The sequence below is a fragment of the Carassius gibelio genome, chromosome A9 (assembly GCF_023724105.1).
Source record: "Carassius gibelio isolate Cgi1373 ecotype wild population from Czech Republic chromosome A9, carGib1.2-hapl.c, whole genome shotgun sequence".
NCBI lineage: Eukaryota > Metazoa > Chordata > Actinopteri > Cypriniformes > Cyprinidae > Carassius > Carassius gibelio.
The window spans coordinates 14,202,628-14,221,267 of record NC_068379.1 but is presented as its reverse complement, the minus strand read 5'-3'; the positions used below and the strand labels follow the sequence as shown (position 1 = coordinate 14,221,267).

Here is an 18,640-nt window from a genome sequence, read left to right as displayed (position 1 = left end):
TTCGTATAACAGCACAGAAAAGTAAAACAAAAAAAAAGGTCATATAATATCACTTAAATGCTATATTCTAGATGTCTCTCTGTGCATGTATCTCTGTGAATGGCTTTAGCAGTTATTAACTTTATTACTGTTGGGTTATATATTTCACTTTTACTAATCCTTGAGATGAGTAGTCCTTGTCCTCATGTGTACTTTTTCATGATTCAGAGAAATATTACTGCTCCAGATGGCATGTCACATAATTCAACAAATCTTTCTTCGCAGAGCAGGAAGAGATGATAGCTACCTGCCTGCTTAGAAGAAACTTAAAACTTGAAAGTGTAAGCCGAGCAGATGCTTTAATTTGTATTGTCAGCATGCTTTTTCATCTGAGGCATTTATACACTCTATGAGACTGATATATTTAGATGTTTTTACATGATAAAAAAATGCTGGCTTGTAAATGACAAATGCTGTTTGCAATGTTAAAAATGGTTTAATGAACTAGATAAGCTGCATAAAAAGATTCACAATCTTGAATTCAAATAAAGCAAGTCTTGTATATGCATTTTTTAAGTTAACAATTAGAATTATAATATTATATGCTTTTTATGGAAAATAGGGATGCAAGTGGAATCACAATGTGATTCAGATGAGTTGGCAATTTTGCACATAATAAACAAGCTAAAAAACACAGGAGTGCTAAAAACGAAAGGAAGAACGAAAGAAAGTTACAAAATGGATAATATTGATGAAGGAGCCATTTTAAAAAACTCAATGCCACTAAGAGAAGGACCACTGTGTGATTTTCTAAAGAAAGCTGGATAAAATCATTTAAAGATACTTTTTTGGGTGGTGATGAACCTCGAAGTTTGGGAGAAGAGTTTCTTTGAAGCAAAATATGATTGGACATATTTATGTGGAAATGCATAATCAAGCTGATAAAATTCATGATTTTGCTGTGAATCCATAGTCAGTATCTAATGAAGATCCTATGAATCATATTCAGAACAATAAGATGCGCCATTCATGTCCATTCATGTGCCCATGGCTCCACCTGCTGGAACAGCTGAGCAAATTGAAGGGCATTAGAAATGTATTTGTTTGGTCAATATAGGGCAACATACCTGTACGACAATTACCGTGGTTATAATAACGTCTACCAAAGTACCATTATAACCACTATTATTATTACTTGATGTACAGATTTAATTACATTAGTACAGTACTCTCAGTGAGGCATTTATTGGCTACAGTGCAGATTACGTCATCAAAACCGCGACAACGGCGGGTGTTTGCTTTCGTAGTGAAAGTGAAGCCGGCGACTTGTATGAAATAAGGTGCTGTCATTTCATAAGATGGAAAGAATTCTGTGTGAAACACACGGTAAGTATCGTGCTCTCCTTTGTCACGGAGTAAATAATTGAATTGAGCAGTTTTATTCTGTAAGAATTAAGTTTGTGCTCATAAGCTGTAGCCCATAGCTCCAGTTGTAAGTAACGTTAGCTGATTTTTGATAGGCCAACATGAATACGAAAGTACAGATTAACGTTACATTTATTTTTGTTTAACAAAACAAAGGGCTAATTCGACGTGTGTTATTCAGGCAGTACATGCTTACTGAAGACTGGTGTAAAGGAAGGAAAGAATAAGGGCAAAAGTTTCTATATTTGCACCACGCGTGATGCAACGCCCTGCAACTTTACACTGCCCACAGAGTGAGTGCACACACATTAATATACGCATTATAATAATAAATGTCTAATTTAATTTCACATAATTTATGGACACAGGACAAGTGGATTTGTTTATTTAAACACGTGTGGATGAGCCAGTGTGTTGCCCTGATTTTAAGTTCATGTATGTTCTTCAGGATCCCAGCATCTCACTGCCTTCAGCATGAGGACTCCATGGTTGAACTTCAGTCTCTCATTTACAATGAAAAACGAGACGAATACAAGTAAGGGTTATAATATATCTCTGCTGTGAGAAAGAAAATTCATTGTGTTGGGGGGCACCGATCCAGTACAGATCAATATGAACAATAAAGAACCATAACTCATAACATTACTGATCATAAATAAGTGTCATAATGTAGGTTGTTGTAAGGTTGGTAATAAATCATGGAATGACTCTTCCCTGAACATCTCTAAACGTCTTTATGCACAATCTTCGTAATTGACTTTTAGATGGAAATAAATGAAAGCTAAAGAGGAAAGGATTCTGAATCCACACTGTTAATACTTTATTTCTTTAATAATCAGGTTGTTTTATCGCTGTATGCTTGGAAAATCTGAAGGACAGAAGTGGTGTGGTTGTGTTCCATGGAGAGAGGTAGACGTGGGTTATCTAAAATTATTTAGAAATTCAATAAATGTTTAGCATATTAGTTATTAGCATATTAGGTATTATCATATATATATATATATATATATATATATATATATATATATATATATGTGTGTGTGTGTGTAGGTGTATGTATGTATAGGTGTATATATATATGAACATATCATTCTTGTCAAAATTCTTTACCACTTGCAGAAAGAGCCTAAGAAAAGGACTGATTTGTCAGATGAAGATCTTCAATCTTCCAGCCTCACTCCTGTCAGAAACCCTTTCAAAGTCAAGACAAAACACAACAAATCTTCAGAACTCAAGATGAATTCAGATGCTGAAAAGGATAGAGACGAGATCAGTGGTGGAAATAAACATGTGAACGGTAAATCTCATGGTAGTGCTAAAAAGAAAGAAGAGCGTTCCAAGACAACAGAGGTAGAAGGGAATAACGGGAATGGGTCAGATGGTCAAAGTGACTTGGACAGAGAGGGGAAAGACTCTGGAGGTTCAGAGTCTTGGAGGAACAAGACACTTCCTGCTGGGATGAAGATAAAGAAGAGAGTGTCTGATGATGAGAGGCTGAGGAGCAAAGCAGAGGACAGGGCATGTCCTGAGAGTCCAAACTCTGGGAATGAAAGTGTCCAAGGACCCAGTGAATCCAAGACCAGCCTCAAAGACCAGCAAGAGAAGAAGCCTATGAAAACAGGTGGCTCTCCACAAATCCCCTTAGAGGGGTCCACTGCATGTGATAAGAAAGCTTCAGTAGAGATTGAAGCAAAGGATAAATGCTCAAGCAAGCAAAGCACGGCTGATTTCAAATCAGTTACAGATAAAACTCAAAGACTTCAGAGCACCAGCAGCTCATCCTCATGCTCCACGTCACAGGATGTGCCAGTTTCTGAAAAGCCCTCAGCACTTAATGTTCAGAAGACCGTACCAAACCAGAGCCAAGAGAAGGACCAGAAGGGCATAGCCCGGTTTGGTGAGTGGAGTGATGAGGATGATGATGTTCAGCTGGTGTCGGTACATCCTCCCACCCAGCAGAGTGCCCCGACTCCAGCAGCACCTGTTCAGAAAACGCTCACCTCTTATCCTGGGTTCCAGCCTGCTTCTAAAGTCCAGGGTCGGTCTGAGGACCCCAGGGCCCTCCACAGCCATCTCACAGCCCAGCTCAAGCAGAAGAAGGTTTCTCAGCCTTTACTGTTTTGTTGTTACAGTTAATATTGTGAAAATTAAAATAATAGTGATAAATAACAAATTTGATTCAGCTGGTTATGCTTAAGATTCAACGCTCAGTTTCTATCCCTCTGTATTTGCTCTGTCTTTCCTAGGCCACTCTTTCAGTGGTGAACGTGTCAGCTCTGCCAGATAAAGGAGAGCGTTTGAAGAGTCAGGTGAAGGAGCTGGAAGAGGCTCTGGAGTCTCTGAGCCTGACCACAGCTTCTCTGTCTGGTGACACTCATTTCATTTTTGAGTCAATGAAAGGCATTATTTTGTTGAGATCTACTTTCCGTTCAAAAGTTGGGGATCTGTAAGATTTGTAATTTTTTTTAAAGACGTTTCTTTTGCTCATCAAGGCTGATTTATTTAATCAAAAATACAGATTAAAACAGTCATATTGTAAAAAAAAATATTTATTACAAATTAAAATACTGGTTTTATATTTTAATATACTTTCAAAAAGATATTTTTTTTCTGTGATTAGAGCTGATTTTTCATCATCATTACTCCAGTCTCCAGTGTCACATGATCCTTCAAAAATCATTCCGATATGCTGATTTATTATCAATATTTGAAACCGTTTTGCTGCTTAATATTATTTTGGAATTTGTGAAACTACAGATCCTCGTGACCTTGTGTCAAAATCAATAAGTCTCTTAGATAATCAGATAATTTAACATTTTTCATGACATGTCAAAGTTTGTTCAGGTTGTAAGACGCTCCCTAAAAACATAGTGATCTTTATGAATTAATAATAATTCAGCTTGATAAACATAATACTCTTACATGAGGAAATACTGAAATGAATTTAAATGATTTCCCTATTTAAATATAGAGTCTCAAGATGAAGACAAATCTCAGGCAGAACATAAGGCCGCACACAGTCTTTCCAATCCATTCAGTCGTCCTGGAGGCACCATCCTCCTGCCCACAGCTCCAGCTCCCCTGATGAAGGAATCTTCTGGTAGCTCTCTGGGCCTGAACTTCAGCCAAGGTTACTCCCAGACGTTTGGAGGTGTAATGTTTAATCTCATTCTTCTCCTGCAGTTTGGTGTTTCTGTGCCCATTACTAATTTGGCTGGTTGTCTCTGCAGTGAATGCTCAGAACCAGGCTTTCTATGGTGGCAGGATGACTGAGAACAGACTGCTGGCTGTCCGCAATGCCACCACTGAGGCCCTCGACCATCTGCACGACTCGCTGGAGTCCTGCCCTACAGATGACACGGAGGCACCCGATCCCAAAGGAATCAAAGTCAGTCAGCTCAAATACAGATGAAAACAGGAATATTGTGAAAAATGTTTCACAATTTAAAATATTGTTTTAAAATCTATATATTTTTCCTGTGATCAAAGCTGATTTTTCATCATCATTACTCCAGTCTTCAGTGGCACGTGATCCTCAAGCTCATGCTATAAACAGTTTTATTTTGTTAATCCCTTTCGTTATAAAAATATTTAATGGGGAACTCAGTATACAACTTTAAAGTTGCATTCACATAATACCATCAAAAGCAAAATATTGATGATCTTGATGAGGATATGGTATGGATCATCCCAATTTTTAAAGTGTTTGAAAATTGTTTTAGAAATCACAATGAGCATAATTTATAAATTTCTAATTTTTGTGCAGTTATTGGAATGGTCAAAAAACACTGTTTTCAAGTAAGATGGTTTAAATGATGGAAATGTCACTTTCCATCATTTATAAAGCTGAACTATACTGTGTCATGATGATCTTGCTTCACAAGGTGGAGCTGTTGCCTCATCAGAGGAAAGCTCTGGCCTGGCTGCTGTGGAGAGAGACGCAGAAACCATGTGGAGGAATTTTGGGTAATAATCAACTCTTATAAGAATTGATGTTTTTAATGTAAGATACATATGTTAAGTTTTATATATATATATATATATATATATATATATATATATATATATATATATATATATATATCTTATTTATTTACTAAAAACAATGGACATTAAATATAGATTTTTTTTATTACTTTGTTATTATATGAAAAAGTGAAATGAGAGTAATTCACCTAGATGAGCTATGTTGAAAAATAGTTGCCTGAGTTTCTGGTTTTATCAGTAATTGCCTGAACTATGTAATAATCCATTATAATGCAGGAAAACTCCTGAGGCTTATTGTAATATTCACGGGCATTATGAAATTAAAAGTCCATATACCCTTTTTCACATTTCCCACACAAGTTGTAATTTTTAGGAGAATTTATAAAAAATGAATTTACATATGAAAGAACAGAAAAAAAAAGACTTACGTTGTTTCATTTTTTATTTAATTACTTATTTTTTTAAGCTGATGACATGGGCCTGGGGAAGACCCTCACGATGATCGCCCTCATTCTGTCTCAGAAGAAGAAGGATGAGAAACTGGAGGAATGGATCTCTAAAAAGGGTATCCATCAGTGATTAATAGATCTTTAATTTGTCTGTGTGTGTTTGTGTGTTTTATCTTATTAAAACTTTCTGCAGTGTCTGCTATTTACAGAGCTGTTGTGTACTCTAACAGATTCAAGATTGTATGTTTCATAATTACCATCCTCAGATTCAACCATAGTGGCTTCTCAGGGGACACTGGTCATCTGTCCTGCTTCTCTGTTGCATCATTGGAAGAAAGAGATTGACAAGCGTGTGAAGAGTAGTCGCCTCAGTGTGTACTTGTACCATGGCCCCAGCCGACAGAGGAGTTCAAGCATGTAGGGCACACACTTACTGTACATACACACCAACAACAGAATGCTCATACATGCATTTAGCAAACCATACATGCTGTATGAGTATTTGAACGCTTTTTCAAAAATGTGCCAAAAATGATCTGGGCACTTCAGTTGCACTTAAAATTGCTATTAAATTATATACAAAATATTAAACCATCTGACAACATTTGACATTTTTATTTATTCCTTCATCCTCCCTTCCTTCTTTCTGTCCGTCTCCTTCTTTCCAGCAAGCAGCATGTCCCTAATTAAGTGAATCTATGAAGTCAGCATGTTCATTTTTACTGCAATTCTTTTAAAATAAATCGCATTGAGTTGGTATGAGTTATTTCATATTTTGTTTCACTATGCAATGTCATTCAAACATTTGGGGTCACTGCATACGTCCAATATTTCACATATTTCCCTTTCCAAATGGCAATCAGCTGTCATAAGTGTAACTTTTTATGTCTCTCACTTTTTGCTTTTATTTGTTGCCTTGCTTAATCTCTCATTCCTCTCTTGTTTGCACCAGCCTTGCTGAGCATGACGTGGTGATCACCACATACAGTCTGGTCTCTAAGGAGATCCCTGTGCAGAAGGAGGATGCGGAGAAACCCTCTAAGGACTCTGATCATGTGGTATGGATAGTGACCTTAACATCTGACAATTTGTTGTCTAAGCACCACTCATAAAACCATCTTCCAGCTTGAGTAGTTACTTTTTTCTGGTTCCAGGCTTCAGACCTGCCTCCTCTTTTACGTGTTGCCTGGGCACGTGTGATTCTTGATGAAGCTCATAACATTAAGAATCCTAAAGTCCAGACGTCCATGGCGGTGTGTAAGCTGCGGGCTCGATCCCGCTGGGCTGTTACTGGAACCCCCATTCAGAACAACCTGCTGGATATGTATTCACTGCTCAAGTATGTTCAGCGTGCCATCACATAATCACACCCTTTCTAGCTATAGTTTGAGACATTTAACAATATCCCAGAACTTTATTCAGGCTGCAAAAAATGTTTGTTATATTTGACTCTTACCCATTTCGTTTTTGCAGACACTTTTATCCAAAGCAACTTTGAGCTATTTATTTTATCAGTTCTTGTATTATCTCAGACATCTGTCTCGTGATCTTGGAATTACTGGTGTCATGCTCATGCTACGTGTCGTCTGAACTGTCATATCTGACTTTTACAAAAACAAAAAAAAAATGGTGGGCACAGCATGCTGGAGCATGAGACAACAGTATGAATATGAAAAGCGTTGCAGTTATTAACCCGAGTTAATGTAATCAATAGTCTATGGGTACATCAAAATATTTGTTATTATTTCTCATGTTTAATTTCTTTAAAAACACCTTAGTAAAGAATGGGATTGGAAGTGAAGGAAAGGAAAGGGCAGAAGGACAAATGACAAGATTCCAGGTCTTATCCAGTGAAATAATTTCAAGTAATCTGATAATGTTGATTCATAAAATGATTCAGTCCATCACAGTGGTTTGTTTTGTGGCAGACTACTTGAGCTGCTGTTGTTTTTATTCTTTCTGTGCAGGTTTTTGAGATGCTCTCCATTCGATGAATATAAGCTGTGGAAGGCTCAGGTGGATAATGGCTCAAAGAGAGGAGGAGAGAGACTGAACATCCTCACCAGAGCGCTGCTTCTTCGCAGGACCAAAGATCAGCTGGACGCTGCTGGAAAACCACTGGTACACACACACACACACAATGTTTAGTTCCCACTGTTTCAGAAGCTGAAAATGTCAAGAACATTTTAGGCCTGGAAATTAATGTAGAAAGTATATATATTTTTGTTAATTCCTTTAATCATCTAGACATTGCTCTTTGAGAGTGTAATCATGGTAAAATGTGAAGTGATCTGTAATCACAGTTTCATCAAAAATCATTGGTCACCTGAAGGAATCCTAATGTTTGTGCTGTTTCAGGTGTCTCTGCCTGATCGGACCTGTGAGGTTCACCGGCTGAAGCTGTCTGAAGATGAACAGGCTGTATATGATGTGGTGTTTGCACAATCCAGGTAGGCCTACACCATCACTGGACCTCCATCTGTATGTGTATTCAGACAGTATATTTGTTGTGTTTTGCATACATGATGTTATTGTTTTCATTGTTTTCTCTTCTTCCTCGTCAGGTCTACACTCCAGAACTATCTTAAGAGACACGAAGAAGGAAACACTAAAAAGGGGGAGAGTAGCAATCCTTTTGAGAAAGGTTAGCACCCTCTGTCACCACCCCATATCATAAGCAAATACAGAATATAGTTGAATATAGTTCAGGGCTTGTGTGGGAATGTTTATTTAAGGATACAGGAAAGAAGGTAATCAGCAGCTCATTTGTGTTTGTGTCTCAGTTGCGAGGGAATTCGGGATGTCTCAGCAGGACTCGCTGTCTTCTTCTCAGCAGCCTCAGGCCTCCAGCACCATCCACATCCTGTCACTGCTGCTGCGTCTCAGGCAGTGCTGCTGTCACCTGTCTCTGCTCAAGAAGGTGATGTTCCTTCTCCGTCTCGCACACACTTTCTACACTTGTTCCCGAACTGACACCGTGTTAACTCTATGATGTGTTTTTTCCAGACTCTAGATCAGTCGGAGCTGCAGGGGGATGGTGTAGCTCTGTCTCTAGAAGAGCAGCTGTGTGCTCTGTCTCTGTCTGAGCCCTCAGACTCTGACCCTAAAGACACTGTGTCCCTCAACGGCAGCCGCTTCTCCTCTGAGCTCTTCCAGGACACCCGTGAAAGCACTAAGGTCAGTATCCTCTGCCGTACAATGCTGTGCCTAATGTTTCTGCAGTGTATGGCCATGTTCAAATATGCTATTTGTGGTGACGTTATTTATTTCAGGTTTCAGCTATTCTGACTGAGATGAGAGAAATTAGAAAGAAAAATCAAAAAAGGTATGCCAGCTGCAGTTTATTTGTACATAAACCATGAAACCTTTAAATATCTACTGATCTCCCTTTGGGTCTTCCTGTCAGTGAATCCACATGAATGATTCTTCTGTGTAGGACTTCATGAAATGGAGTTTTGAAGGAAAAATAAAATTCTTTCTAGATAAACCTATGATAGCGTTTTTATCCATTGAGGCTGAAGTCATTAGAAGTCAAGTTGCAAGTTGCAACATATGTTTTCTTGTCCATGTGTTTTATCTGAAAGACTAATTAAATAATCAAGTCTATCATTCTTTCATTCTGACTTCAACAATGTACTATATTGAGATTCCTTACCCAAAGCCAGTTTTTGTACTTCTTGTAATTTGTCAATTTTGATCCCTGCTTGGCAGTGTGATTGTGTCTCAGTGGACCAGCATGCTGCGCATTGTTGCTGTACATTTAGAGAAAATGGGTCTGAAGTTTGCGGTAATTGATGGCACTGTCAATCCCAAGCGCAGAATGGACCTAGTGGAGGAGTTCAACACTAACCCTAAAGGACCACAGGCATGTGGCTTATTCCTTCACTTTCACATCACAGAGGGTCTGACTTTTCATTTACTGTGATTGTATTAATGTTATTAATTTTTAATGATCGTAATCTTAGTGTGTTTGGTGACTTTGCCCTCTGAAATTAGAAAGCTTTATGTTCATGGTTGGTTTTGATATTGCAGGTGATGCTGGTGTCTTTGTGTGCTGGAGGTGTGGGCATCAATCTGATTGGAGGCAATCATCTGTTTCTCATTGACATGCATTGGTAAGCCACTTCATCGATCCTCAAGAGGTTTTAATAATGCTTAGTGATTTATTAATAATAGTTTCAAAGTTACACAGAACTCTAGCTGCTTTAATAAGACCATCAGTCTGAAGTTTTTACAGGATCAAAACCGTTTCAGTTCATATTGCAAGCTGGTATGATTTGGATAGATTACAGAGACATGCACATTTAAATGAACCGAGACATTCATTCACAGGAACCCAGCATTAGAGGACCAAGCCTGTGATCGGATCTATAGGGTGGGACAGTCCCGGGATGTTACAATCCACAGGTGAGGATGTAATGCTGCTTGTATTCAGTAATAGACTGTTGCACAGTATATACTGGGAGATAAAGTTTTCTGAATATATAGAGGGTTTGGCATTCCGAATAGTTTTCTATTAAGGAAACATTAGCAATTGACAAAAAAGAAACTCTCGGATAGATTGATTGCATAATGTCAATCTCTCCACAGGTTTGTGTGTGACGGTACAGTGGAAGACAAGATTTCTTCACTGCAGGAGAAGAAGAAGGAGCTAGCTCAGAAAGTTCTGTCTGGGACTGGATCATCATTCACTAAACTGTCTCTGGCAGATCTCAGGGTCATCTTTGGTGTTTGATGTGTATTTTCAGAAGTAAATATACATCTACAGTCTCAAAATTTTTTTAACTACTTTTGTTGTCTTGTACCATTCTATCCTATTTTCTGGAAAATGTCATGAAAGCAAAGAGTTTATATTCAAATGTTACATGTTTATGCTGTGTAAAATTGAGTGGCTACAGGTAGCTCTTCTCTTTTAAATGTATTTGCTGGTTGGCAACAGATCCACAACGGGGCGTCCAGTAAAAGACTTGTACGGGATTAACCCATTTATTGTCACCACAGAATTTGCATGAGTGTGTGTGGTTTTCTACAAATAAAGATAAAAAGAAAATATATATATAAATACAAATAACAACAGTGGTCACAATGAGTATAACAACAACACAGTATCTACACAGAGAATATATTAAATACAGTGATTTAACAATCAAATAAGAAACATGTGCAATTATATGGGAAAATGCGCTGTTAGAAATGACTAATAATGCACAGTTGAAATCTGACACCTCTCAGCGCTGAGGACAGAGATGGAGCCGCTCTGTCTAGAACATTAGTGCGCATGCGCCAAAAGAGTGCTTTAACTCTTAGAAATGAGCGATACATATTAGATGTATATTAAATAAACCATATAATGATTAAATAGCACACAGATTATGTCCTTAAAACATAGCGGTAGTATATGTGAGATAACTAGTATGTAAATACACACGAACATCTTTACCAGCGAGTTCGTCTTTGTCAATCGCATGCATTAATTTATAAACACTCAAAGCAGTTCAATGTTCACAAGCAATATAGAAAGCAATGGATGAGCAGACTGTTACTCACTTTTTAGGCACGCACACAACTTTGGCAAATATAAATCGCTACAGTGCAGCTCGCATCTGTCCGCTTTCCCGATCGCTCTAACTCCGTTCTGTGGGCGGGACCGCTGACCTTTCGCATCCTGCATGTAGTCCTGATTGGCTCACAGGATGGATGCTGCGTGTGCGTTGAGTGTGGTGTATTGCAGGGGAAGCTTAGCCAAATGAATATAACCTGCGTGTGGCCTTTTTTACAGCCGCCCCCAGATTTCCAAAGGGAAATATGTACAATAACAAAAGGGCCTATAACCTGTCCTACACCATTAAAAGTACCTTTAATCTGGTATGGCAGGTAATCGGATGAGGCGTGCCACTGGGCGTGTGTATGACTTCTTTCCAACTTTAATTTCTGCTGCTCTTACTCTGCGGTCTACTCCAGGGAATACCTTCGACACCTGGCCCACTGGCCAGAGTGCTCTGGGCAGTTGGGGGTCGACAATCAGGACAATGGTGCCAACCTGGAGATCAGATGTCTCATCTTGCCACTTCTGGCGGGTCTGGAGGCTGGGAAGGTAGAACCTGATGAAGCGCCTCCAGAATTGGTCGGCAAGGACTTGACTATGACGCCATCTGCGTCGACTGATCAGTTCAGATTCAGGGTATATTACAGGAGGAAGTGATGAATCTGGCCGCCCCATGAGAAGGGAATTTGGTGTGATAGGGTCTAGATCAGAAATGTCAGATGAACTGTAGCCTAGTGGCTTGGAATTTAAGATCCCTTCAATCTCCACCAGCACAGTGTACATTACTTCGAAGGTGACAGACTGGGCACCAAGTGTTGTCATCAAGGCCTGTTTAAGGGAGCGAATCTCTCTTTCCCAGCTGCCACCAAAATGTGGAGAATTAGGGGGATTGAAGTGGAATTGTATTTGCTGGCTTGCCAGTTGCTGTTGCAATTCAGGGACGATAGCTGCGTATGCTTCCTTCAGTTCTCTCTCCCCTCCTTTGAAGTTAGTCCCTTGATCCGATAATAGCTCGAATGGCTTGCCTCGTCTAGCGATGAATCGTCTGAGAGCCATAAGGAATGAATCAGAGTCAAGGCTATGAAGGATGTCAATGTAAACAGCCCTTGTAGTAAGACATTTGAACAGGATGCCCCATTTCTTTTCATTTCTGCGACCTACTTTGACAGTATATGGACCAAAGCAATCCATTCCTGTTGAGTAGAAAGCAGGCTTAAATAAACGTAATCTAGCTGGAGGGAGGTCTGCCATTTTTGGGACTTCAGGGTTTCTTCTCCACTTCTGGCACTCCACGCAAGTCCTCTGACAACGTTTGATTGCCTCTCTGCCGCGAAGAATCCAATATTTTCGCCGAAGCTCTGCAAAGACTCTTTCTGGGCCTGGATGATGGAGTTTAGTGTCATAACTCTGTATGAGCAGTTTGGACACTGGGTGTTTTGGGTCTAGGACAATGGGGTGCACAGTATCAGGATCTAGATAAGGGCTACAGCGAAGGCGACCTCCTACCCTGATTAGCTGTGTATCATGGTTCAGTTCAGGGGCCAGTGCCTTTAGCCGACTGTTTCTGGGAAGTGATTTATCTGCCTTTAACTGCTCCAGTTCAGAGGGGAAACACTCTTCCTGAGCTTGCTGTAGGACACTGATTTCCGCCATCTTGTAGTCATCAGCTGTTGGATTGCCTGCCGCCCCATGACAGGCCCTGGACTCCAGTAGCTCTTCAAATGTCTTATACTGGCTGAAGTCAGGGAATGACAAGCTGGCTGTGAAGCAGGTAAGGAGGCAGGGAACTGTTTTACGAAGCTCACTTTCGTCTGCAGGCATGGGGTGTGGGATTTCTGGCCACTGATTTGGAGGACCTTTGAGAAAGGATGGCCCTTGGTACCAATGGCTATCTGGCCCTAGCTTACATAGGCTTTTCCCCCGTGTTATGTCATCTGCTGGGTTATAGGTTGAAGGAACATAACGCCATGTGTGCTGATCTGTAATGTCCTGGATCTCAGCAACTCTAGTTCCAACAAACACTTTGAATCGGCAAGAGTCTGAATGCAGCCAAGTGAGAACTGTGGTGGAGTCAGTCCACAGAGTGAGTTGGTGTATGGGAAGGTTCAGTTCTGTTCTGACTACTTTAGCCAGCTGTGCCCCAGTCAGTGCAGCACAGAGTTCCAGACGGGGGATCGACTGCTGTTTTTTGGGTGCCACTCGTGACCTGGCTGTGAGGAAGGCCACCTCTACCTCCCCACATTGATCCTCTGTGCGGAGATAAGCGACTGAGCCATAAGCCCGCTCAGAGGCATCACAGAAGATGTGTATCTCTCGCTGACTCATGTCGGTATCTCTGATTGGACTGGTATAACACCTTGGAAAGACAATGTGTTGTAGGGCAGGCAGCTCCTCCACCCACTCTGTCCAGGTCTGTAGAAGATCTGCAGGTAAGTGCGGGTCATCCCAGTCTCTTTTCTTATCCCAAAGGCGCTGTACTATAAGCTTGGCTTTGGTAGTGTAGGGAATGAGATAGCCCAAGGGGTCATACTGACTTGCTATGATTCTGTAAATGCTGCGCATGGTGGTCTCAGTGTTTTGTATGGGACAGTACTTATATGAAAGTGTATCTGTTTGGTGATTCCAGAGGAGTCCCAGGGCAGATTCTTGGGTGTTGCTCTGCCCTTGTGAAATCCAAAGTTCAGTGCTGTCAGATCTGGCCTCAGGAGGTAAATGGCTTATGGTGGAGAGTTGGTTACTGGACCACTGCCTCAGGTCGAAACCCCCTTCTGCCAATAAGCTCCGGAGTTTGTCAACGAGACCCTTGCCTGCCTCTACTGAGGTGAAACTCTGCAGAAAGTTATCAACATAGAAAGACTTCAGTACAGCATGGCGGACGTCTTCCCCAGGTTGGTTATGGTCCAGGATGTGTTTTTGTAATGCAAAGATGGCACAGCAAGGGCTGCATGTGGTGCCAAAGGGGAGAACCTGCCATTCATAAATGTTAGGTGGATCCTGTGGATTTAGATCCCTCCAGAGGAATCGCAGAAGTGGCCTGTCTTCGGGAAGCAATCTGATCTGGTGGAACATCCCCTTTATATCACTGCTGATAGCAACGGAATGCTCTCTGAACCTGAGCAGCACTGCAAGAAGAGATGGGCCTAACACAGGACCAGGGAGCAAGAGCTTGTTAAGGTTTTGGCCCTGATACTGAAATGAGCAATTAAATACAACCCTGTTCTTCCCGTTGTGTTGGACCAGATGATGGGGAATGTACCAGGTGTTGGTTAGACATTCTTCAACATTTAGTTCCACCTTGACTGCATAACCTGCCCGCTCTAGTTTCTGAATTTCTGCTGTGTAGGCAGCTGCTTGCTCTGGATCTTTGGCCAGCCTTCTCTCTATGGCCCGCAGATGTGGGAGAACAGCATTTTTGGGAGCCTTAAGGTCTGGCATGTTTTTAACGCGCAAAAGTGGGGTTGCATAGCGCTTGACGCCATCCACCTCTACTCTCACTGTCTTGCTTTCCAGAATTTTCACTGCTTCCTGATCTTGTCTGGACCTTGTGCTCATTTTTTCACTTTGCCATGGAAGCACGTCCATCTGCCAGAGTCTCTCCACTTGTCTGAGAAGATCAGTTTCAGGTGGTGCTACTGAGGTTAAAAGACACTGTTGTTCAGTGACCTCATGTTGCAGGTGTTGTACAGGACCTTGCAAAGCCCATCCGAGACGAGTCTTGATAGCTGCTGGTCCCCCTGGGGGGCCTAGACGGATTGGCTCCACTGCTGTAATGAGGTGGGGATAGTCTGATCCAATGAGCAGGACAGGGCGAACTGACTCTAAATGGCTCAAAGGAAGCCCTCTGAGGTGGTGGTATTTCTCTCTCAAAGTCTTAACCGGATGTGTGTGTTCAGCAAGACTTAGCTGCTGGGCTGTGAATGCACCCTTTATGCGATACAGTTTGCTGGGCTGAGACAGGGGGGAGATATGAAATGACACTGATGCACCAGTGAGCATTTGTAATTCCTGCCTAACTGTGCGAAGTGGAAGATCTTCTGGCTGACCTTTCAGGCCCAACTGTTGAGCAGCATTGTGCAAAAGGATGGTCCTCTCCGATCCATCATCTAAGATGGCATAAGCTTTTATCTTGTGTGCCCCGTTTCGAAGAATGACCTTGACAATCTTCAGAAGAACCTTTCGACTGGCAGGAGGCTTACGAATGAGAAGTATCTCGTTCATAGTATTGAGGAGGCAGGCATTAGCAGAAGTACCTTCATTTGGGGTAGTCTTTGGGAGGTCTTCACTCCTGAGATTGATGTCATGAAGGACCAGAAGGTGACGGCTATTACACTGTTTGCAGCGCATTCTCAGATTGCACTCTGAAGCTTGATGATTCCTTCCACAGCGGCAGCATCTGTTGCAGTCTTTGATCCAGTTCCGTTTCTGGTCTATGGTAAGCTGCTTAAAATTGTTGCAGTTGTTGAGGGAGTGTTTGTGGTGGTCACAGTAAGGGCAGTAAGGGGTTAAAACAGGCTTGTTGGCCGTAGGTATCATCTTTGTCAATGGAGGTGCTTTCTCTGTGCCAAGCAGAATGGTGGCACTTTTAGTGAATGGCTTGGGGTCTCTGATCACTTCTCGTGGTCGTGCTGGATATCCACGACGACCGGCTCCTGCAAACCTTGTTGTGTCCTCCTGCACTTGAATTTCATACTCTAGCCACTCTGACAGATCAAGAAGGGTGGGGATTGGCACTTGGTAGGGATGTGCAAAGCGCCGAAAACTTGACCTGAGATCGTGCGGCAGCTTCCCTAGGAGCCGGGAGACATGAGAGCCGCACTGCAACTCAAAGGTGCCCTTCTTTCCTAGTTGTTCTAACATGCCGACGAGGGAACGAACCTTGAGGGCGAAGAGTCGGAATGTTTTAATGTCCCCACTGGCTATGTTTGGACCATCCATGAGCTCTGCTATGCGTTGCAATGCGAGCTGATGTGGCTGTCCGTATTGCTGATCCAGTGCTGCCATGGTCTTTGTGAAAGGTTGTTGTGAATGGCTGTATGAGTCGGCGATAAGCTGGGCCTCCTCTAGTTTGAGGTGATCAGTAAGTATTTGGAATTTGAATCTTTCAGTGGCTGTAGCTGGCAGAATATTTTCCAGAGCTATCTTGAGCCGCGAGAATTCTCTAGGGTTTGGATATACGAAGTCTGGAATTGTGGGGGTTGGACCTCGGTACATCTGCTCTAGCTCGGGCGGAACCGGACTGGATGCTCTGCATGGCAGGTGAGAGCGTCGGGGAGACCCGAAGGATGGAGGGACTGCTGACTCTGGCTCATATGATGTACAACTCAGCCTGTCAGGCATCTCAGCCCTGGAATAATAGGTTCTTTCCACCCTTGATACATCCCACTTGACATTTTCAGAATGTGATGTATGGTACGGCAAGGTAGGCTTTGCGCTGGGGACAGCGGTTGGAGCTAAGAATGTTTCAGAACTGTGCTCAGGCTGATCTGACTCAGCAGGCCTGACTCGTGGGGCTGACAGTGGTGCAATGCTCTTATCACTCTGTTGTGTTCTCAACAAACGGCGTGGTGCAGGTACAGGTCGCGTAGGAGTGACCGGTGGAGAAAACTGTTCTGCAGGCTGTTGCTGCACCATTTGAATCTGTAGCTGCTGCATTTGTTGTTTTAACTGAGAAAGTTCTTGTGAATACCGATCTGTAGCTTGTTGAAACGTGTCCCTTTCTTGCTGCATTGTCTGCAGGGTCTGTAGCAGATTGTCATGGGCAAGTCTTAGGTCCCTATTTTCACGCTGGAGGATGCTGGTTTCAGAGCCCCATGGTTCATCGTCAGACCACTGTAGAGGGTTATCAAGCTCTTTGTGCGGTAACTGTTGTGGAGTGATCCCAGTTGCACGTGCACAGTCCTCTGGTTCTAGGCTGGGAGGCACTGTAGGATGAAGCTGAGAATGTGGTGACATGGATTCAGGAAACAGCCTTGGGAGAGTGAAGCCGCTGAGATTATAATCTTCATATCGCACGGGGAGGACTGTCTTCCTCCTGGCACGCACGACCGGCTCATCCTCTTCATGCTGTGACATTTCTCCGTAGTAAATCTGGGCTCCGGCTCGAAGGACCATGTAAAATTGAGTGGCTACAGGTAGCTCTTCTCTTTTAAATGTATTTGCTGGTTGGCAACAGATCCACAACGGGGCGTCCAGTAAAAGACTTGTACGGGATTAACCCATTTATTGTCACCACAGAATTTGCATGAGTGTGTGTGGTTTTCTACAAATAAAGATAAAAAGAAAATATATATATAAATACAAATAACAACAGTGGTCACAATGAGTATAACAACAACACAGTATCTACACAGAGAATATATTAAATACAGTGATTTAACAATCAAATAAGAAACATGTGCAATTATATGGGAAAATGCGCTGTTAGAAATGACTAATAATGCACAGTTGAAATCTGACACCTCTCAGCGCTGAGGACAGAGATGGAGCCGCTCTGTCTAGAACATTAGTGCGCATGCGCCAAAAGAGTGCTTTAACTCTTAGAAATGAGCGATACATATTAGATGTATATTAAATAAACCATATAATGATTAAATAGCACACAGATTATGTCCTTAAAACATAGCGGTAGTATATGTGAGATAACTAGTATGTAAATACACACGAACATCTTTACCAGCGAGTTCGTCTTTGTCAATCGCATGCATTAATTTATAAACACTCAAAGCAGTTCAATGTTCACAAGCAATATAGAAAGCAATGGATGAGCAGACTGTTACTCACTTTTTAGGCACGCACACAACTTTGGCAAATATAAATCGCTACAGTGCAGCTCGCATCTGTCCGCTTTCCCGATCGCTCTAACTCCGTTCTGTGGGCGGGACCGCTGACCTTTCGCATCCTGCATGTAGTCCTGATTGGCTCACAGGATGGATGCTGCGTGTGCGTTGAGTGTGGTGTATTGCAGGGGAAGCTTAGCCAAATGAATATAACCTGCGTGTGGCCTTTTTTACATGCTGAATAAACTTAAATGATGTCACTGGTTAATTGTTTCCTGTCATTATAATATTCTTACTGTTTTAATAGCTTTTCAGTTATTTAAAGGGCATTTAAATATATATTACATTTCACAATGCAACTTTAAACCTCATGCTACTTGCATGTGGATGACATATCAGGTTGATATTTGCACTGGCCTACTTTTATTCTGCAAGGTAATAAATCTAATAAAATGCACATGACATATCTCTTTTTAAAT

General features: G+C 41.7%; 2 protein-coding genes across 4 annotated transcripts; one reads left to right on the top strand and one right to left on the bottom strand.

Moving 5' to 3' along the window:
- The first annotated feature begins 1,215 nt into the window (after positions 1–1,215).
- ttf2 (transcription termination factor, RNA polymerase II) lies at positions 1,216–10,914 on the top strand. Its single transcript, XM_052605808.1, has 23 exons — positions 1,216–1,365; positions 1,586–1,697; positions 1,853–1,939; positions 2,244–2,313; positions 2,524–3,504; positions 3,651–3,771; positions 4,376–4,555; positions 4,635–4,792; positions 5,289–5,370; positions 5,858–5,956; positions 6,107–6,257; positions 6,793–6,898; positions 6,995–7,179; positions 7,808–7,961; positions 8,199–8,290; positions 8,405–8,484; positions 8,624–8,760; positions 8,847–9,017; positions 9,113–9,165; positions 9,552–9,705; positions 9,873–9,955; positions 10,173–10,247; positions 10,431–10,914. Exons 1-23 carry the CDS (start codon positions 1,338–1,340, stop codon positions 10,573–10,575), a joined length of 3,504 nt encoding a protein of 1,167 aa, XP_052461768.1. The 5' UTR covers positions 1,216–1,337; the 3' UTR covers positions 10,576–10,914.
- Positions 10,800–18,417, bottom strand: LOC128019688 (uncharacterized). 3 transcript variants are annotated; one of them, XR_008185236.1, is made up of 2 exons: positions 18,166–18,417; positions 10,800–10,866 (listed from the first exon to the last, which is right to left on the bottom strand). XR_008185236.1 is itself a non-coding variant. In XM_052605807.1 (2 exons), the coding sequence occupies exon 1, from the start codon at positions 15,379–15,381 to the stop codon at positions 11,698–11,700; it is 3,684 nt and encodes a 1,227-aa protein (XP_052461767.1). In that variant the 5' UTR covers positions 15,382–15,467; the 3' UTR covers positions 10,800–10,866; positions 11,388–11,697. The 3 variants fall into 3 exon arrangements, 1 of the variants encoding a protein (XP_052461767.1); XM_052605807.1 differs by lacking the exon at positions 18,166–18,417 and adding an exon at positions 11,388–15,467; XR_008185235.1 differs by lacking the exon at positions 10,800–10,866 and adding an exon at positions 17,578–17,644.
- Positions 18,418–18,640: the final 223 nt, after the last annotated feature.